At 40.0% G+C, this 22,074-nt stretch overlaps 1 protein-coding gene across 1 annotated transcript in view; it reads left to right on the forward strand.

The window, feature by feature from the left end:
* Positions 1 to 2,247: 2,247 nt before the first annotated feature.
* The window catches only part of RNF145 (ring finger protein 145), a 31,881-nt gene continuing 12,054 nt past the window's right edge, over positions 2,248 to 22,074 (forward strand). Inside the window, exons 1-4 of the mRNA XM_026047584.1 lie at positions 2,248 to 2,440; positions 10,408 to 10,516; positions 15,404 to 15,495; positions 20,938 to 21,173. Coding sequence (XP_025903369.1) covers positions 2,257 to 2,440; positions 10,408 to 10,516; positions 15,404 to 15,495; positions 20,938 to 21,173 — 621 coding nt within the window. The 5' untranslated portion in view covers positions 2,248 to 2,256. The remainder of the gene's footprint in view (positions 2,441 to 10,407; positions 10,517 to 15,403; positions 15,496 to 20,937; positions 21,174 to 22,074) is intronic.

Raw genomic sequence — 22,074 nt, forward strand, 5'->3', positions numbered from 1 at the left:
CAGCTGAAATTCTTAAAACTGCTTTGCTCAATCACAAAGATTTATTTTGTTTTGTTTCCTCATCCTGATTTGGATACATAAAAAAAAAAAAAAAAAAAAAAATAGGGAGGGGGAGAAAGAGACAAACTATTGGTTTCCCAGTCATGTTAAGTGCATTCTTTGACTATGTACAAGGGTGACCTATTTTTTTCTTTTCTAATATTTGAGCATCCAGTAACTCTTGTCATGGTCATTTATCTACAAGTCTTAGGGTTTTAATGCTTTTATTTATTTTRTTTGATTTTCCACCAATCAAAATAATGCACGGTGAGCACTCTTTACAATATAATGAGCTTAGAGCAGTAGACTTTGTTGCTTGCCTGCATTATGTTCTGTTAGAMTTTGGCAGTAATTACAACTGAGGCTTTATTTAACTCATCTACGCTTCAAGTGGAGTTAATTTCAAGGGATTTCTTATTAATATTGAATGCTTTGTCAGGCAGGGACAGAATATGCTGCAGTGTTTTTGTGGCAGCTTCTCATAATAARTAGCCTATAGGTTGCCATGTAATGTGATTTTTTTTTTTTTTCAGTGTTTCTGTTAAAAACATTGAAGTTTATTTTTTTTTACATGATACAACTGCTGCACTTTTCAATTTTCTTGTGTTGTAAAGCATTAGTATGTGACTTTGGGAAACAAAATTTAAAATTATTCAGCTTAATTTGTATGTGCAGAACCTCAGTTAATTTTATGTATAGTTGAAGTCCGTGGAAGTTCTGCATTAGAAGTAATTATAGAAGAGATTATTAATGTTCTCGAGTGAAAACTTCCTAGTTGTCCTAGATGTTGAATTGTTGTATTTGACTGCAAAAGGTTTGGCACTTTAGAGGATGTCATTTGAAGTCAGAGGGCGCTTGTCGTTTTACTTAAGTATTTTTATGACAGAGTGAAAATCGGTAAGTCACTCTCCACACCTARGCCCTGACTTAGCTGAGAAAATAATCTAGTAAAAGCAATGGACAGCTTAATTTCTACGGTTTAATTAATTCTGTGTGCTTGGCAAAAATAAAACTTTTTGAAAACAGAAGAAAACAGGGCACTAAAAGTTTGGATATGAATAAAWCTATGCCTATAAACTGTTTTGAGCATAGACTGACAATAGGCTTGAAAAGCAGCTTGCTGAAACCTTTTGTATAGCTTGTGTAGGTCCATAATTGTGTTTGCACAGTTCTGTACATCTAATTTCCATCTTTTGTTCATAGTAAAAGTTTAACGTTATTATAAAAGTTCTCTAAATCATTTGGACAGTGGTTATTTGGTGTGTTTGTAGTGTTTTGAGTGAAGCGAATTCCTTCTGCTTTGCAAGGTCAAAGCAATGTACTTTGCTTTGCTACAAAGCAAAGTCAAAGCAGTGAAGCACTTGTTGCAATGGTGGTGTTACATTAGATGTCCCATATAAGGTGACTTTTTCCATGTTAGGGAAAGGATGTGCTGTTTGGGGGCTTATCGAGCTGTTACGTTGGATTTATAAAAGGTGCTGTGTCTGTGTAAGAGAAAACTAAGACTGAAACCTGGATGCAGCCCTGTAACCTGTGGTTTACTGAGACAAACTGAAATATTATTGGTCAGTCCTGGCTTTTTGAGATGAATTAATTTTGTCATCGTGGCTTGACAAGTGCCACCGTGGTTTTCAGTTTGCATGTCAACAGTTTATTATAGCAGTTGATCCACAGCAGCACGAGCAGAACTTCATGTGATAGTAGTTTATTTCTTAACTGTCCCCTGCTGTGCGATGGGGAAAGTTTTAGTTTCTGTATATGAGCATGATTTTATTTTGTGCTTTGCTTCAGTATTGGTTAAGCACCATCTATTTAAAACTCRTACTAAGCAAAGTGGCTATTGTGGTAATCTTAAAAAGGGACAAACTGAATTAAATCGTTTATGACTTACTCTCATAGTTGCAAATTTTGCAATTCAAAAACTCTAATTCCAAGTGCAGATTTTTCTTTGGTTGGGTGCAGTTATGTCAAAATGCCCACCTGTTAGTTGGGAAAATTGCTACYGCAAATTGACATTTATAAGGCAAAAACAAAAGCTGCCCTGTCAGGATCTGAATTTAACTCAGTTGATTCATTCATTCATTTGTGGCCACATAGGAAGGCCCACGCATATGATCACAAAGCCTAATAGCTGTTTGTACAGTGAAATTGATCTGATTACTCTTGTCTGTCTTCTGCTGTTTACAGTGTGCTGCAAATCCACAGAAAGGGAAGAGAATGGCTGCAAAGGAGAAGTTGGAAGCCATACTAAATGTGGCCCTAAGGGTCCCGAGCATCATGCTGTTGGACGTCTTGTACAGGTGGGATGTCAGCTCGTTCTTCCAGCAGATCCAAAGAAGTAGCCTGCACAACAACCCTCTCTTCCAGTACAAGTACTTGGCCCTTAATATGCATTATGTTGGTAAGTGCGCTTGTTTTCAAGAGAAAACAGTACCGCAGTAAATACTTTTTTTTTTTTTTTCTTGGTTAGTTGTAAGGATTTGGAAATAGTGTTATGTAATTACAGCATCTCTTTATTGACCGTGTTTAAAGGATTGTTAGCAAGAAAGAAATGCTGTTCAGGGTCTTCTACTAAGCTTTATTATTTAGCTTCAATGTAGCTAAAAATACTGTTGATGCTCTGAAAGAACAACATGCAAGCTATGGCATGTATCTGACAAGTGAGAAGGATTCTGTGAAATGCCATGCAAACAGCAAGTATGGCATGTAGTTTATTGGCTTTAATAGGAAACTAGGGAAGAGGATGTTGCTTGCTCTGGACTGTCGCCACAGCCTCAGAAGGTTACCTTCCACTGCTGTGTGGATGTGGTTSTTCAGCCTTAATAGTCTATGTTGTAGGAGTGGATTAGAGCTTGTAACAAATCTCTGTGTTACAGATAAATGGGCAAAATTGCTAGTGCAGCTCAGCGAGCTGAGGCTTGAATCTTGTCTCTGAAATGCTGTAAGTCTGTTTTTAGAGATGAAAGGATTGCTATTCTGGGACCTGCCTTCCAGGTGGGTGTGTGATTCATCTGGTGACTGCACATGGGGTTAATTAGGGATTGGATCCTGACTGTCGAGGCTGTTAGCCTGTGCRGATCTGTATCCAGGCTGCCTAGCTCTGAGAGAAATGGTTAGCGTGCAAATTTCCAGCTCTGAGCAGTGTTTCTTCTTTGTGGATGGCCTGGAGATAAAGATGTACTGAGCTGAAATAAAGGAAATATGTTTTAGTTAAGTAGCTAGAGAACTGCGATTTTGAAATGGCATGTCCAGGCTTTTAATCCTGACTGCAGATGCACTGGCATGTGACTTCTAATCTTTTCAGTGTCTGTTATCCAGAAGTTATTTGCTGTCATTGTAAACACACGTAGCTTTCTCTGTTAGGACACAGTTACACTTTTGCTGGGAGTAGCAATGTATTTACTTGTAAATGCTGGTGTTTCTGACCTGTGTCATATATGTTTATGGGAGAGGGTAGAACATGTTTATTGCTGGCGAATGTGACACAGGACTGTGGAGACAAATAGCTACAACTGCCTGCTGCTTTGCTTGTTCTGCATGTACTCTTGTATGCAGACAAATACCTTTTAGGGACTAGTTTATCAGATCAGCTTCTAATACAAAACTAACAGGTAGGCATGACGCTATCAGGATGCCAGTGAATAATTTCCAGCTCTGACACAGCTCTGCCCAGCCATTCAATAGCCTTGCCCGCACTTGCCTATGTTGATTGAGATGTGCCAGTGAAAAGCACTGAATAGCAGATAAGTATTATTAGCAAAGTATTTCTCATTTGGCTGCTGTTTTAGTACTAAACCTGTGGGTTCTTGCTTTCTGCTCTTTGTACAAATGGGGCGTTTAGGTCATTTAAGTTGTTGCAAATCTTTTATTTTTGCTTTTAGAATATTGAGCTTGTGCACTTTTACTATGWCAGGTGCTGGTTACTGCTCAAGGAGATTTTCTAAAGTAGCATCCACATTGCCTGTTAAAATTTGTAAACAGTTTTCAGTGACAAAACTATGATAATACTCTTTAAATTGATTTATTTTGGATCTGTGATGTGGGGGATCCCTTTTTGTTTATGTATGTGCTGTGTCTCTGTGAGTCCGAACCTAATTCRTTTTGCATGTCTATGAAAGGTCTTATATAGTTTTTTTTTTTTTTTATTCTTTTTCCTTCTATTTGGGAAATTAAGCTGCTTTGAAGAAGTATTGGGGGCAATTAGCTGCTGAGACTTGCATGGGATAAATTTGTGTGCAGAATGCTTGCTAACAGCCAATATAGTTCTGCAGGTTGATGCAGTATTACCAGCTAGAAGTATTTGTGAGGAAAGCAGCTTGGGAAACAAACAAATTGGTGTAAGTGCAATATGGTTTCAAAAGATGTATTTTTTTCAAATTGCTTGATATAAATTCAAGTAGTTTGTTCTTCCAAATGCAMCTGTGCTGCCTCTAGTGACTTTTTTACCTCACTCTTGTGTAGAGTGGCACTCTTTGCTACTGTTAAAACTTCTGTGTTTACTTCTGCATTGCAGTGTAGCTCTGAGAAGACAGTCACTTCCTTTTTTTTATTTGCTTGATGAAAGGTGGAAACAGTAGAAAACGCATCATTTCCTCCTGTAAAGGTCAAAGCAGTGCTATTTGTGCTAGCTGGTAAATACTGCAAGCTAGTTCTGAAGAGTTGTGGCTTTAACCTGTAATCRTAGTGAGAGGGGGAATTTAAGTTATATTTGCTGGAGGGACTGAAGTGCACTAACTACGTACTATTTCCTTGTTTAAAAATAAGAGAAGATATTCTATCCTAAACTTTACTGTTATTGCAAAAAAATATAGAAATTCTAGGGAAAAAAAGTGAGGGAACTAGATACACCAGTCAAATAGAATAATGTTGCTGTTAGACTAAAGTGTCAGAAGAAAAAAGCAGTTGGTTCATTCCAGAAATAAATTTCCCAAAATCATGAAATGAGGAAGCATGAATTAACTTGTAAATGCACTCAGTGCATACAAAGATGAAATGGTGCTCRGATTAAACCTTATTAAAAGCATCTTGACATTTGTTCTCCCATGTGGCTTATTTTCTTGCTCCCCTAAGTGAATGAATAGTAGAATTATTTTCTGAATATTACTGTCTTAAACTGTAGCTATTTTTAATTAAATGCAATTTTCTGACGTGTGCTCAGTCTTTATTTTTTGTCTTAAAAATGTGCTTGCAGGGTTTTCATATTCTCCTGGATAAAAGCCTGTGTATGCTGCAGTTGGTAGGCACAGAAGAGGGTAGAGAATATGTCATGTTCAAAATAGAGCACAGCCATCTCTTTTTTTCCCCCCGTCACTGTAGCTTGCCAACTGTATACGGCCTGTCTTTGTGTTCCAGGCTTTTACTAAGCATCTTGCTCAGCATACAAATACCTTCAGGTAACTTTTCTGTATAAAGCTGGTAACTCTTTTTGGCAACTGGTATAATTTCTTTCATTACAAGTTTAAAAAAAAAAAAAAAAAAGAGAATAGAAGCCTGCCTGAAAGGAGATGCTTGAAATTGTATAATACTGAATTCGCTATTGTTTTCCTGAGCCTCAGTTGAGGCAGCCACTTGTGCTCCTGTTTATGTTCTTATAGCTTTACTTCTTATTCTTAGTTCTTTACCAGCAGTCTTCAGACTGTCTTTAGTTGTAAATGGTATTGGAACCCTTATCACAAGGTATGCTATTGTATAGAAACTGTCTCTGAATCATACAGCAGAACTAGAATTTTGATTGTCTATTTTGATTGTCCAAACTATACTGTAGATCTTTGCAAGAAACTACTTGATTTCTTTATTCTTAGGTGCCCAATCTGTTACACATTTAAAAGGCATGAAAATTCTGGTGAAACTGATGCAATTTCACCAGTAATAAATAAATTGTGTTTTATTGAAGTTATTTTCCCTGGGATCTGCACATCTTAGTAACTGGAGTTCTGTTTGTCCTTAAACTGTGCCACGGCTTGCTAAATTCTGCGTAAGTACATTTAGATACATGTTCTCAGTTTAGAATTAATTTTTCAACATATTTTTCTGAAGGGTGAAGTGTTAACTCTGTTAGCTTGAAGCACAGAACTTCCTGCGATTGAAAACCATTGCTTGGGCAGCTCTGCAGACTGGCAGCCTGAGGAGCGGGGTGTGCATTGACACTGTCTTTCAAAAACATCACTCCCCAAAAGAACAATGTACCTTAAAGCCTCCCATGCCTAAACTGCTTTGAAGAGCTACTTTGCTAGCACGGCTGAGACAGGCTGCATAAAAGCAACACTTTGTGGCACTGGTTCTGATGCCCCAGTGGCTGCTTGAGACTGATAGGGATTTTGGCAGCAAGCGCTGTCTGAGCGGCTCGGCTCCTGGATTGATTTCAGCTTGCTGCATTTTGCATGAGCTGTGTCACGGAGCCGCCGCAGCTGTAGGAGGGAGCGAGTCGAGGCTGCTGGAGGATCTCGGGCGCTCTGCTCTGTAACGGAGCAGCCAAAGGGCTAGTCCTTCTCGCAGAAGGACAGCATAAGTATCCCAGTCAATGCAGGAGACCCAACTTGGCAGTTCTTCAAGGAAGCTTAATATTAACGGAAGACACAGAAGAGCTTTTACCTCTCTTCTATTGTGTAACTGAAAATTTACGTGGCTGTTGAGGTTCCTTCTGGACTTAAGCTAGCCTCCACTGAAGAGGCCATGGACTGGGAATTTCTGTGTCATGCCTTTAACTGCTGTGAGATGAAGCATATTTTTTGAAAACCATCCATGTTGGAGGTAGCTACTTTAAACACAGAGGATTTCCTAAGTCCTCTATGTAAATTGTTTCAGTGGTTGATTTTCCTGAGAATTAGACACTGAAAATCCAGAATTTGAACTTGTTGTTATGCTATTTCTGCTGTATCAAAGCCATTCTTTGAAACGGCTGTTACTGGTACTTGTATATTGTGATCAGATCATCTTCTGAATGAGCTGAAATGAAGATAGGAAGGGYTAGGCCAAACTAAAAGGGCTAACAGCGTTTCACTGATCCTGTGTTGTRTCATGAGAGACAAGGGTTTGGGTGGTAGTTTGTGTATCACGACTTGTTGCTTCACAAGGTGCTTTGCAAGGCGTTACAGAACGAGCCCTGTATCCTCCAAGGCTGTGACTGAGAGGTACAACTCCTGTAAATTAATTTCTTTGGGAAACAGGCAAGTGTGCCCATACTTTCCGTGCCTCCCTTTGTAGTTATCCATCATAAGCAGTTGCTTTTTCAAGGGACAGTGTTTGTTTGGCAAGCCTCTGCAGGAGCAGTATCCAAGCGATGGTGTGGTTTTACTAAGAAATGCTATGAACTCTTGAGTTGGCTTCCACGTTCAGAGTTCTCATTTTTAGTCTGAAGCTGAAGGAAACTTTGAGTAATAACGTGAAATGGACGCAAGAGATCTGTAATCATGAAAATGAGCGCGGCAAAGGTGGCTTTGATCGTGCTCCAAACGACGCCGGTGTGTGCAGCATGTCAGTAAAACCCACCCGCCCGGGTCTGCCGGGAGGTGACGTGGGGTGAGTGAACCTGAAAAGCACCTTGGAGCTGCACAAACAGCCCGGGAGCTGCACAAACAGCCCGGGAGCCGCTGCCGCAGCGAGCGCTGCGGGAGCAAGAGGTTTTCATCTGGCTGAATCAACAAGTTGTAACTGAAGTCAGGAGCTGGCCAATATGTGTGGATTTGTCTAGCAATGTTTAACTTAGCTTTTCTGCTTATTCTTACTGTTTTCACAGTTTATTTTTTCTAGCAGGATGCAAGTCTGGCCCATCCGACAGAAGAGGCAATAGAAACTCTGCTTTTTTGTGCTCATGCATTAGGTACTGGGTGGTGGCTCTGTGTGTTTGAGAGATGGCCTGGTTTGATTTCCTGTAGCACTCTCTACAACTCATAGTCTAAGGTGCAAATGGCAATGCTGTTCCTTGGTGGCATAGCCTAGAATCCTACCAGCGTGTTCAGTGAAGAATTTATTCTCTCCCACCTATATCTTCTTTCCCATGCGTTAGGACAGTTTATTTTCCAGGACATGAACTGCGCTCCATTGAGCCTGCTGCTTGAACTCCAGCAGAAATGCACTTTGTGAATTAAAAAGGACAATAAAGCAAATTACAAGAGTGGAAAAAATAGCATGCATGGCCCACATCAAGGGAGAGGAGTAGGCCTCGAGCTCAGAAAGGCGTGCGTGAAAGTGGGCACAGTTAGTGGTAACCAGTATGTGAAGGTTGGCCCCCAAGATGGTTGTTTTGCAAACTGTAAAACCTTGTACATGGGGAATTCTCCAAAGAGATATATGTCGTCAGCATCATTTTTTTTTTTTAGTTGGTTGAAGGAGGTGCAAATGAAAACAGAATGTAGCGACCTAGATGAGAAATCTGCTGCAAGACACTTAATTTCCTGGTCCTTTGTTTTTGAAGTCGAATCTCTTTTATGCCATACACTAATTATGTCATTTGTGCTGAAGAAAAGGGAATAGAAGATCACTTCTAGTATGTCTGAATTTGCAGTCGCCTTCCTTTTCTTTTGCAATGAGCCAATTTGGTAATGAATTGCTTGCTTTTCTGGCAGAGATGTAGATAAAAGTGAGATTGGTACCACCGTGGGAATAGGGCCTCTGCAGCAAAAATGCAAATATTGCAGTATGAAGTATGTTAAAATCTCTCTCTCATAAAGTCACAAGAGGGAATTTTAAGTAAGAGTGAGAAGGAACTACTTTYGATATCCCTCACTCAATGCCCTCTTCAAAATCTAATGATTAGAGCAAACAAAAGCTGTTTCAGACTAAACATTTAAATTCTGGCCCAAACTTGTGAGCAGCGGTGTTCATCATTAAAGGTACTGCAGTGACCTTGACTCTCTAGTGTCGCTTCTCAGTGCAGGACTGCAAGCATCTGTGCWCTTTGGAGGCTCTCTGTTTAAAAGCCACACATGTGACAATAATCTTCCCTATTTTGGGTTTGTAATAAACATTTAGATGTTTATTTTTGGTTCTTTGGTCTCCTCTCGGTGCTTTATTTGGAGCTGTGATCATGTAGTGAAGAATGAGCTTCAAGCTCTTCTAAAATATTCCTGGGTAAAATGAGTGTGTGAAAGTGCAGTGACTGTCTCTTAAAGTGCCAGAAATTATCCTAGTGCAGCTCTAGTGTGACCTAAGAAYATGAAATAAAATGTAAAGGAGATGTTAGAGCTTAAATGCAAATATTGTATGTTTTTGGGCTATTTATAGAGTAATATAGCAACAAAACAATACAAGTAATATGTAAATATTGTGTTATAGTATTAGATGTAACATATTTATATACCAAAAAAATAAATTTTATTTATTCCTCCTTCACCTGAAGATGAGTCATGGGCTGCAGTGAGAAAGAAGGRTTTAGAGGTTTGACTTGAGTCCTGGCGCGATGCCTCGTTGTGCCTGGTTTCGTTGGTTCCACCAAGAAAACTGTCTCTAACAAARTAATCAAGGGAGGTGGTGAGCGCGGCAGTGACGGGGGCTTAATCCTTGTTACAGGATGCCGGTTCATGATTCAGTTCATGATGGTTCGTGGTTCAGTCTGGGAGCAAAGAGAAGAGCATGAGCGCAGATACCCCAGGTCTGAAGTGCATTGCAAATTACTACTGGATTTAAGTGCCCTAATAGAAACAGCTATAAAGGAGAGTGTTCCACTTGTGGTTTTAACAGCTACCGGTTAAGCAGGCTGTGTTTTTTTTGGAGAATGAAGCTTTATCTGCACTGGGTCTTTTTCTACAACTTTGCTAAATGCTAACAGAACGTGAAGGAATTGCTGCTATGAGTGTCCCCAAAAGACAGGCTGTGCTGAGTGCTTCACTTGATTTACATGGCACTGTTGGCTTGAATATTACTTTAATACCTCTAGCACAGAGGAAGGGCCTTTGTTCATCTCAAATTGTGGCTTGCAAAGTATCTTTAACCATAAAAATACAGTGGAAGAATTAAAAACGTGTATTATCAATCAGCATAGGAAGCAGTTTCTTGAGCCCTTTGTTTAAACAAAAGGCTTTTTTTTTTTTTTTTTTTTTGATATTGATTGACTATGTTTGGGGGATAAATAGGATTTTCTCCTCTTATACTGGAACTTGCTTTCACTTGGAGAAGAAAGGCAGCCTATGCCTTTTTTCCCTGTTTCATAGTTATTAAAGTCTTTTTTTTYCCTAAATACAATGGCAAAGTCCATGCTTTAATATCTAGATATAATTTGGCTGAAACCAATAGAAGTATTTATTTCACAACCGTGGTGTGTTGTTATAGATAGTTGAAGAGATTTGAGTAACATCAGCATTTGTTCAGATTTTAAGCAATTTGGAATTAGATAGCATTCTTTGAAATGTCAACCTCTGCTTTTTGTTGCAGGTTACATCTTAAGTGTTGTGCTCCTAACTTTACCTAGACAACACCTGGTTCAGCTTTATCTGTACTTTTTGACTGCACTGCTGCTCTATGCTGGTCACCAAATTTCCAGGTAAGAAAAAAAGGATTTATTTATTTTTTTTGCTAGCTAGGACTGGCAATTGAAAAAATAATCAGGATTTAGAATTTTGACAATACCTTCAATATCTTATAAAATCAGGGCACGTCTGGGTTTGTAGAAGTGTTTTTAAGATTTTTTTTTTTTAAATGGGAAAATTTTAAATGTCAACTTGAGCCTGGTTTGTTTTGGTCTCCACTGATGGGTAACATTTTAAAATGTGCCTTTGATTTCAGTGGAGTAATAGGTTTATTATTTCCATATCAAAATTGTTATTAAAAAAGCATTTGTTGGAATACCTATTCCTGGGTATGTTGTAGCTCCTTACAGTATTAATGGAGGTTTTGTGGTAACCCAATGTGTCAATGTTGTGATAATGATTTCCTGGATGGATGTCCAGGCAAGAGAGGAATTATGACCTTTTATTTCCAGGGTAGGAAGGAAAGAGGGTTTTTATTTGGCTTTTTCGAGAGAGTCCTGAGTTTTTATAGATGCACTTTACAAATGTTTCTCCTGGAGCTAAAGATGTGCTAGATGTTTTTAGAACTTGTGTTTAAAATTGAGGGGAGTAACATATCCATCCAGTGCAGGGCTTTAGTCTAGAACATTTGGAGCTGGGCTTCTTTGTTTATGCTATCCTGGATTTTTATTTATTTATTTATTTATTTATTTACTTAAGTGACACAGTAGGAATGTGAGTTTGTTTGTGTCTTCCTTAGTGTGATTGTAACTGCTGTTGCTGTGTGAAGTTTGAGACCAACATGAAACATATTAGGTATTTGTGAATTGCTTAGCATATTGATACAAAGTTTTCTATATTTGATGCTTCTTGGGTGATTTAATAGAGACTTTAATTAAATCTTGCATCAACTGGTACAAAAGATATTTTTAATTAAAACATGTCTTGGATTCAAATAGGAATATCCGCTAGCTATTTTGCAAATCRGATACAATTCCTCATGTTTTTGAGTGAGCTTACCTATTCCCCAGGTGTAAAAGTGATCTGATTTGGAAGGAAGCAAATGTTCTTGGTTGGTAAAGGGATTTCTCACCAGCAGCCTTTGTGTAATGCATAGAGTTACAGCTGTATTATCTTTTCAAAAGAATTTTTGAATGCAGTTAGTTTTTCATATGAAAAATGCTAAGCATTAAAGTACAACTAACACATAAATATACTCTGTACTGAAGTTGCTCATTTTATTGACAAAATCACACAATCCAGCTGAGGTTTATATTTAGCAGGCTAATCAGAATAAGGCATGTAACAGTCGCATACACAAACCATTCCTGATTTTTTTTTAATAATAATTCTGCTCAGAGTTGGAAATTTTTAGCTAACTGCTTGCATACAGCACCAGCTGGGATGTTGTTTGACAGTGAGGTCTCATATTGAGGCTAGTTGGGTTAATGCAAATTACAGAACAAGATCAGCATCAGCTGGCACTTGTGACTATACAGTTTCTGGAAATTCCGAGTTGATGAAGGAYGTTTGTGGTGCTGTTTTTCCCACTCAGATGTAGCTTATGCTCATCTAGGAATCATAAAATCTGAGTTTTACTTTAAAGCTCCCTTTTACTTTTAAGGTTCCCTTTGAGCCTTTCCTTCTCTAGGTTAAACAATTCCACCTCTCATCTTTTCCGTATGTGAGAGTTTCCCCATTTCCAACAATAAGAGTAAAGAAAGGAAGTGATGCAATTCTTATTGCACTTTATTTAAAAAAAAAAAAAAAAAAAGCTTGATTATTACCTTATTTCTTGCCTTATTGTTGACACCGCATTCCAGGTGTCAAGGCTGGCAGACTCAGAATGGGAGCCTTCCATTGGGGTTGGGAAGGAAGTGAGAGACGAGCTATTTGTTAAGGATAATCTTAAAATAACATTTTAAGGATGCCTGTAGACATTTAAAACCTAAGCCTACATCTCAGAAGGGTTGGAGAGTGTGTCTTTGATGCTGACTGTGGAGATTAATCASCCAAAGTAAATGTCAGTAATATGACTCAATTAGGTCAGATAACTACTGTGCCTTATGTCAGTCAATTACAAAGCATATTTTAATAACAGAAGACCTTTTTATACTTTAGGAACAAAAATGGCCGTTTCTTTACTTTTTAGAGCAATGGTAGTCAAGACAGTCTGTGATTTTTATATTGACAGTCCAGCAGTTTGATTAAATGAGGCTGCAAATGCACCTACAGAGTTGACAGTAAGYGATCTGATCCAAGCTTTATTCTTATGGCCTATTTTTTTTATAGTAATAATATAATTTCAGTCCTTCTGTTAACTGGAAAATAATGACTTYAGCAGTCTTGTTTTCTTTGCATTGCTGCCCTAAAATGAACAATTCTGAGATGGAAAAGCCGCAGCCTAATACGGCTTTAATTGATCAAAATTGAGTTCAGACACTTGCTTTTCTCAGCATCTTGTTTGGCGCTGCAGCTGTTCGAGGCACCCTCTGATTGGTGCCTGTGCCAAAAGATCCTTGTGTTTGCACTGATAATGTAATAGGAGAATCATTGCTTTGACTTTCCTTGTTCAGACATCATCTACAAACACCGTTTAAAAAATTAAGGAGGTTTTAAACCACTGCTTCTCTGAGCTGGTAAGCCTAAAATTATTAATTAGAGGGGGTTGGTTAAAGAATGAATCGCAGTGCAGACCTCTGCAGTTGAGTGAAGCAGACAAGGGTAAGAAATGTAGCCTGAAGGGATCTGGGTCGTCTCCAGACACGTTCCCCGTGTTTAAGAAACTACTTTACGTGCAGCTTTGCTGGTTGTCTCAGCAAAGTTGTGTAAGGTCGTCTTGTTAGATGGCTTTCTACATGATTTTGTAACTTATTTCCTAACAGATTTAAAAGAAATTTGATGTCTTTACTGCCTTCCTTCTAGCAGTTTAGAAATAGGTGGTGTTTTCACTGTCAATCTGAGATAGGCTGATTTAAAAAAAAAAGTAGTCAAACACAACACATTCAGACAAGCAAAATCCATGGTGTTAATTTTTCTTCCTTTAAACCTTAATGCATTATCCTGTTTGTGCCACTAATGCTTTCTGCAAGTTTGCATACAATAAAAAGTAAAATACGTAACACTGTCCCCAAAATGGCATGCAGATGTTGAAAAGTGGGGGGAAAAAACCCTTGTGCTTGGCTATATCTTGATAACAAGGAAAAATGTTCCATCTATTCAGTCATCTTAGGTGCCTTTTTCCATCCTCATGTGTTTTTAATTGCAGGTTGCAGTCTAAAGAGCCCATTTCAACATACCTCGCATGTGCTCTGACGCTTGAAAAGCTGCAGTGAGTAGGCAGGGCTGTCAGCTATAAAGAACAGGCTTTGAAGTGTTTGTTTTAGTACTTGGAGATTTATGTCTCGAATTCCAGAGATTTTTTTTGGCAAATGAAAATGTGATTACCTTATCTTGGGATAGTGAGCTGATACTAGAACAAGAGAATTTTTCCACGTTTCTCGGGAGAAGTCAATGCTTCTGGTTGCACTGAATTTTGTGTTTTATCTGTACTGAAATAAGAGCAGTTCTCGCTTCGGTTGTGTTTCCAGTATTGCTTGCTTGTTTTGACAGCATCTCCTCTCAGCCAGTTTGGCTTGCCTCACCGGTATAAATAAATATGTAACGAATGAGGTGCCGTGCCCCTGCAGCAAAGACTCTGCTAGGTCCATGCAGGGGCGGATCGAGTGTGTCTGCCTGGCATTCCAGGGACATGATGCAGCTAGACAGGAATGACTGGACAGTATGAGCCGGGTAATAGCACAGACCTGGTCATGCTGCCGGGGGCAGAGTGGGTCGTGCGCTGAGGATGGAGCAACGTGAGTCCTGGGACACCTCCTCGGAGGGATGGAGGAAGGTCCCGAAGGCGAAGCAGAAAGAGAGGCTGGATCTCAAGGGTCAYGGGTTTTGCTTGCTGTTTTGTGGCAGGAGATGAAGGATTTGCTGGAGAATGACTGGTCTGCTGTTCGAGGATCTTTTTCCAGAGTGCAAAATATTCGCTGTTAATGTGAATTTTATATTGGAGTTGCATTGCAGTTACATGTATTAGTTTGCTTGAAGGCAAAGCTGATGGATGACCACTAACAGCAGAAAAATGCCCAGTCGCCCTGGGTTCTTTTCTCTTTCTCTAGTTGCCTGAGTCATCTTCCTTGGCATCCTTTTCTGAAAGAAATCACAAATGTCCTTTCARATTTTCAGACCAACTTACTGTATCTGTCAACAGCTGCAGTTTTTCAGTTTCAGCAGTCAGCAATTCAGTTTGAGGGTATTCACAGCAGCTGGTCCCCCAGGTTCCCCAGGATAGAGATGAACTTTTGAAATCATGTTGAATGAAAGGATTTTGAAGGAGCTTCTTATCCTTGATTCCACTCCATGACTGCCACTTTTCTTCCATACCTATTTTTTAATTGACCACCAAGCGAACTGGAATTGTTCAGTACAAAATATGATAACTATTGAAATGGAAAATCTTGCCCTCAGCACTGTTCCCCCTCCTGCCTTTTTTTTTGACATAGAATTGTTGAGAAATAAAATCGTGATGAGAAGGAAGAATACTTAAAAGGGAAACTTAGAAACGGAAAGGTGCTTAAGAGATTCTTGCCAATAAGTAGTTCCAGGCCATGCTCTGAAGGACAGCGCRAGTGCCCCAAAGGATTTTTACAGCTATGCCAGTCTAGTGACAGCTACTGCCTTTCTCACTGGAGTCATGCCTGGCTTAGTTCCTTTTACCCCTGAGGTTGCCATAACAGTGCTCTTGATGTTGATGCTTCTTGTAATTTAGTTAATTGACTGTAACATATACTGACGTTTCATATATAAGGAATGAATGAACACATTTTTGTCTGACCAGAAGTATCGTAATGCTTCTCGATTTTATTTTCTAGGGATTATGTCAGGAGCGAATTGGAATCTGGATAYGAAGGGCCGATGTATTTGGAGCCTCTCTCTATGAATCGTTTCATGACTGCTTTAGTAGGTGAGTGAACATTTGTAATATAGGGGAGAGCTCTGCTTCGTTATCTTCCTTGGATATTGCACACCTTTTACCTTCATGGTTTCAAATTTCTCTGTCACTTTAGTAGTTGTGATCTCCTTATGCGAGAGGTGTGGGAGGCTATGCTTGTTGCTGCCTGGCTCTTTCTGTGCTACAGATTTACCAATACTGCCTTGCTTATGGATTTGAAGTATTGTCAAGGTCTGTTTAGGGGACTTCATTTTGTTTTTAATTTAGTGTTGGATTTAAATATTTTCTGGTTTCATCTAATTTTCTAATTAATCCATTAMAGTGTTAAGAAGATGGATTTTCTTGCAATTCTTGTTTGTCTTTGCTGTGGCCTTCCTAATTGTGTGTCTGAAATTAAATAGGTATTGTAAACTAGCAGGCTGTCAAAAGTGAATGGTGTGCATGTGCTTACAGCAGCRCTTTAAATTCATATTCAGGCATGGGGTGAAAAAATTGCAAACCACTTTTTAGCTTTTAGATACTATTTTACTCCAGTTGATGACAGAACAGATATTTTTCTTCAAAGGGAGCTTTCTTCTTTTGTCTGTGGTACTTCTTTGGTATTTCTTTGAAAAAGGTTTTAACATTGTTTAATTCTTCTACACTTAACACTTCTAAAACTGTGATCCCTAAATACAGGGCTTTGCTTCCATGAGGTTCTTGGATGATCWGGCTGTTAGAGAATGACTGGACTGTCTAGAATATTACTTGGGTGGAAAGTACAGTAGAGATTCCAGCAGGATCAGGTGTTGTCTTGGAAAGTGATGTGTAAAGCAGTTTTCTTCCTGTAGATGAACATTATCTTCCCCTTACGAAGAACTGGTGGAAGGAAGCTTGGCTTGAGTGGTGTCTTTTATCGCAGGTGTGTGGGTGTGTACAAGGCTGTGCAGGCTTCTCTTGTTTTAACAAGCACCAGGAATAGTTCTAATTAGAAGTAGGTTTGACTTGTTACTCCATTACTGTTTAAAGCAAAGCCTGTGGTTAATGGCAGGGGTGACTTCTCTACATAAATACCCCACAGAAATCCAGAAGAACAGAACTTTCCACGCTCTTATGTTCCCTTTCCAAATGAGCTTTGACCAGAAGAGAATAAATTCGGCTTTGAAGTCGCTGAGTTGTGCTGTATGTCACGTTGGGAGGCTATTGGAATACGTGCACTATGTGTATTTTGAAATAGAGAAACTCGGAAGAAACATCTTCCTTAATTCCTTTCACTTAGGTGGATGGATTTCATCAGACTATCGACAGGTTTAGTGAGCTATGTGCTCTTGGCAAGACTCAGCTTCTTTCTGTTTGCTTGCAGCTGCTAAGAGCTTGAGAAGCTGCTGGGAGATTTAAATGGATTTACTGCTTTACAGTATGTTAGGTCCACCAGAAYATACTCCGGTGTGTCTGGTTTTTAACTTTCAAATGTGGGATTTTTCTTTGCTTTTAATGGTTTCTTATGGAAATAACACTGGTGTTTCCTGAGGAAAGGAAATCTTTAGAGATCAGTTTCCTTCTTCTGAGTCTCTAGGTACATTAAATTTGGCTCTCATTTGTCCTACTCCACGGCGTTAGGATTGCTGAAGCTTAGTACCTGGCAGAGCTCCTTTTTCCGTGAGTCAATGACCAACTTGCATTGCATAGTTTTAGTTCTTCCTGATGAAAGGACCTCTGTGTCTATCACAAACATTTACTGTCAGGTGACACTAATGTACAGCCAAAGCCTTTTATGTGTGAGAAAGTGCCTGCAATTAACACTGTGAATCTCTCCCAGGTGCCCCACAAGGGCCTGTAGTGCAGGGTGAAGCAGCCCTGGCTGGGAGCAGGGCAGGACACGGGGCCATTCKCTAACACTTGAGCAGAATCTAAAGCCGGAGTCACCTCCCATCTATATTTCATGACACATCCCTTAGGCTTTGAAGTAAATTAAAAGTAAGTGAGAAAGCAGCAATATTGCTTTTATTCAAATACAGTTTTAGATTCTACTGGCTGCAAGCCTAAAATGTCATTGTGATCGTTTGCAGTAACTGTTTTTCAAAATTAAGCAAGTAGGTGTTTGACCTAGAACCTGGCACGCACTAACATATTTAATATCCTTATTATTAATTTCCCCTCTGCTAAAACCTTTGAGGAAGTCCTGTCCAAGTGGGCTTTGTGGCTTGTCAGGGTGCTGTTTAAAATACTTTCTGGAAGGTGTGGCTTGCCACGGTATCTACCAGGTTTCAGGAATGTGCTGCACCGAACTGTGGCATTTTCACAGCAAGATGAACATGCCAGGGCTTTGCTCCACCTTCTCCTTAGGTATTTTGTGAAGTCTTGTGTTGTAGCCGTGTGGATAAGTGCTGATAAGTGCAGTAGGGCACCTATATGAAGGAGCAATTGTGCTACTGRTAGAGCTGTGCTTCATGGTGAAGGGGAAGCTGTGCAGTACCCCAGTCTKCTCCCAAATTTATTCTGTCATTGTTAATGTTTTTATTCATTAGTGCTCTTGTAAACAGCCTCATTCCTTCCTCTGAATCTAATTCAGTCTGATGACTGTGGAAAGGGGTAACTAACATGCTCCTGAGTGCTCCTGAGAGCACTAAATACGTGTCTACGAGGCCTGCTTTTTGGATAAATGTGCTGCTTTGTGAGCATGTCAACTGTAAAAGTCCCAAAGCTACATGGTTTTGGAAGCTGTGCTATCTTGCAAACTTGCTTTTTCTTAATGCCTCATAATGGGCTTGTATGTAAGCTCCTAAACCGTGCCATTTTTCACACAGCAGCTCATGCGGTAGCCAGGAAATTTGTTAACATCAGCTTTTTGAGAGTGGGAATGAAGCAGAGACGGCTCCGTACTAAGAGTGGTTTGAGCAGAGGTTTTACCACTTCGGCTTCCTTGTCGCACATTTTCCATTAGCTTTACTGGCTGGGAGGCTTTGGCTGCCTGTCAGCAATGCTTAATGTATTTGTGGAGGTTTGGGGAAGGGAAAGAATGTCAGAAACTTCAGGCAACACAGATTTCTTCCTTATTCCCTCATTCCCTCGTAGACAGCCCTTGTGTTTGGCAGGAGATTTCCAGCTGTAGGATTCATTAACTGTGTCTGGCACTTTTCAGTCTGTGGCATTTAAGTTTATAGAGCACAAATGGTCAACTGGATTTGCTGATCTTGAAAGTTAGAGTGCAAATATTGCAATACGTGTTGATACTAGGCACATTTTCACTTCTTTTGGACTGATGCTGCTACTGCATTTGTGGTGTCTCATGGTGTATAACCCCATATGGAGATAAACTATGATTTATGGCAGAAAGTGGTAGGTTTTCTTGTTTCTTTTTTTCTTCTTTTTTAATGCTGATATAAAGTGCTGTTACCCTAATTTATTTAAAATTGGAAGTACCAGTCACTAGAAGTTCCTGTGTAGAAGCATCTTTTCAGGCCCTTTCTGAAGGGATTGAGAAGTGATGAGATGCAGATTTCAGAAGGGAAATCAGAGCCTCAAGGGGAAGTTCTCCATTTATATCAGTTGATGTGCCCAGCTCTCCTTCCCATGGCAAGTAACTTTCAACAAGGGTTTAGGCTGCAAAGGTGAGAGGAAGAGAGCTTAGCAGGGGTGAGCAGAGTGCATCACTTCCTAGAGGAAAGCAGTCATTGCAGTTTCATGCTATGGGAGGTCCTATCTGAGGTCCTATTTYGTGGTCAGAGAGCCCCAAAGTAACCCACCCCCGGGAGCAGTTGAACTTGATATTATGGCAGTATTTTATTTCAGATTATGACATTCTTATTAAATCCCGGCRCGCATATTGGGTGCCGGTGTCCCTTTGTGTATGAGACTGGGTTGCCTTAGTTACTGTGAGTCACAGAAGTGGCCCTGAGCTGCTGTGCGTGGCCCTCCGCGCTGTGGCACAGCCCTGTGCTGCTGCTGTCTTACCTGCGATTGCAGCCGCGTGTATATATATTTTTGGAGGGGGTTCTTAAGTGCACATTTGGGCAGAGAACAAAATAGCAGAGAGGAGGCTTCAGAGCTGGAGTCTGTTGTACTTTTAAAAATGATAAGCAGAGTAACTTTCTCGGTGATAAGGCTTGTGAGACCCAGTCAAAACTGATAAAGCGTCTCGCTGAAAGCGCTGGTGCTTGTTCTGAAAACGCATCTGGTGTTTTGAAAATACAACTAGCAGATTGAGAGTAGGTCCTAACACACAGCTTGAGAGGGGCCAGCCTAAAGGGGGAAGAACTGTGTGCTGCTTAAGGAGGAGTGTTGAGAGACTTCACTTTTCAGAAGAACTGAAACTGGGGTGGGAGCGATGCCTTTTCCAGGCAAGGAGGCTGAAAGAATAAGCCCAGTATATTACAGTTTCTACTCTTCCACCTTCCCTTCATAATCCATTTARTTCCAGGAGGGCTCATTGATGTGAATGCATGGCCTAGAGACATTATTGCCCAGATGTTATTAGACTGTGCTTGGGTGAACTCCTGGTTGCAAAAAAAAGTTGTGAAATTCAGGGATTAGTAGAGATGGCTGCAAAAGAGCATGTAGATAACTGGTGCTGGGTATTGTGCCTTCCAGACATAAGCAAATATATCTGATAAGATTTGATTCTTAAAAGAATACCTAATAGGTATTTTCTTTCCTGTAAAATTATGGGCGAGAATTACTCTTATCCAAGCAATATGCAGTTGGCCCCATTCTGCTTCTCCTGAGATAAAAGGAGCAGCTTTCAGTGCCTCTAATATGAGCAGTTAGACTGGTGTGGTCTAGAAATCCTGCCCCCCAAATCCCTGTGTGCATGGGGGAGAGGTGCACGYGTGGGTGCCCCTGCCTGGAGGTGGAAGCGAGGGGAACTGGTGGCTATCTGCACTCCCAAACTGGAGAGCATAATTGGGAGCAGCTGCCCGAGGCCATTGCGAAATGACTGAAGTYTCAACTGCTGACCTGGCTGCTCTCCTGTTCCTGTTCTTGGCYGGTAATTCCTCTTGACAGTGTAAATATTGTTGGACTAAAAGCCATTYGGGACCTCTGATTGCGTTTTTTTCCTAGATCAGGCGTGATAAAATAATAGCATAGCTGGGCGTCGGAAAAGCTGGGGTTTTTCTGTGTACTTGTGGGGTTTCTTTTGAGCTGGGCATATTAAGGATAAAGACATGACTTGGTTAGTCATCCTCTGCATGATTTGTCTCTAGGACTCTGTGTTAATCTGAATTTGATTCTACATGTGTTTTGGACCAACATCTCCCCCATCTATCAAGTGGAACCATATCCTGTGCGTATTTTGAAAATGATAACTTTTGTGACCTGGCAAAAGATGCRGAGGAGCCGAATTTCGTAACGCGTCCTACTTAGGGCTGTCATAATATGCTGCATGATAACTGTGTTATGGAAAGATAATGTATTGAAATATATTTTTCTTGAAGGGATAATCAGCTTGATATCAAATACTGTGTTGCCTTTCAGGTCAGCTGGTGGTGTGTACGCTCTGCTCCTGTGTCATGAAAACAAAACAGATCTGGCTGTTCTCTGCTCACATGCTCCCTCTCCTGGCCCGTCTCTGTCTCGTCCCTCTGGAAACTATTGTCATCATCAACAAATTTGCCATGATTTTCACTGGTTTGGAAGTTCTCTACTTTCTGGCATCTAATCTTCTGGTGCCCTACAATTTGGCAAAATCTGCATACAGAGAGCTTGTCCAGGTAAGACAGAGGATGCAAGAGCTTTATTAGTTTTGGCCTAAACTTCTGTGTGGGAATGAAACAACAAAGGTGTTTTTTTTGTTTTGTTTTGGTTTTTTTTTTTTTTTTCTGTGCATCCTTCTGTGCCTTAATTCGAGCTTTTTTTTTTCTTTTCCCCCAAACAAACTGTGTGTTCCTGTCTACAGTATCTTCTTTAATTATTGAAACTTGCTATTTGTGCGAGTGAGCAATTACAACATTAGCCTGAGTTTTGCTCTTGGTTGGYTGACCAAGCCCACTTTGCTTGGACTGCACTTAGCCTTTCCAAACACAAACTAGAAGACAGGACTGCAAAAGAAGCTTTATATTTAGAGCCTCGTTAAATAATCAAGGTATCCAACAATAATCAAAGAATACTACAGCTGAAGAGCAGCTCTAACTGAGCTAAAGATTCGTAGTATTTTTCTTYGTAACAGTAGCACTTGCCAAGACATATAAAAAAAAGTTCTCATAAGACTGCTCTGMAATGCATCTGTTCTGTTAATGCTTTGACACCTATTATCTAATGTATATTTGGTTGAAAAGATGCTGTGCTAATGGTGCATAAACGTTATGTCTTCATATATCTCAAAAGAAATGACACTTGCTTCCTTCTGACTGACCTGCTAGTTCTGCTCCTCCTTCTTCCTGGATTTTGTTCAAACCATATCCCTGTCTTTATGCCCGCTGTTCTTCTCACCAGAAGTAATCTGAAAACTAACTTGTTAAGCTCTTTCAAAGCTGTCTTTAAAGCTYCCCTTTGCTGTCATATCTGTAATATCCAAACACAAACTTGGCATCAGTAGGTGTATGGTGTGCCAAGGTCTCAGCCAGTCATTTTGATCATTACTGTCTTGTTATTTATTTTGTGTGTAATTGGGCT

Source organism: Nothoprocta perdicaria, unplaced genomic scaffold (genome assembly GCF_003342845.1).
Source record: "Nothoprocta perdicaria isolate Ctin4 unplaced genomic scaffold, notPer1 scaffold_5, whole genome shotgun sequence".
Lineage (NCBI taxonomy): Eukaryota > Metazoa > Chordata > Aves > Tinamiformes > Tinamidae > Nothoprocta > Nothoprocta perdicaria.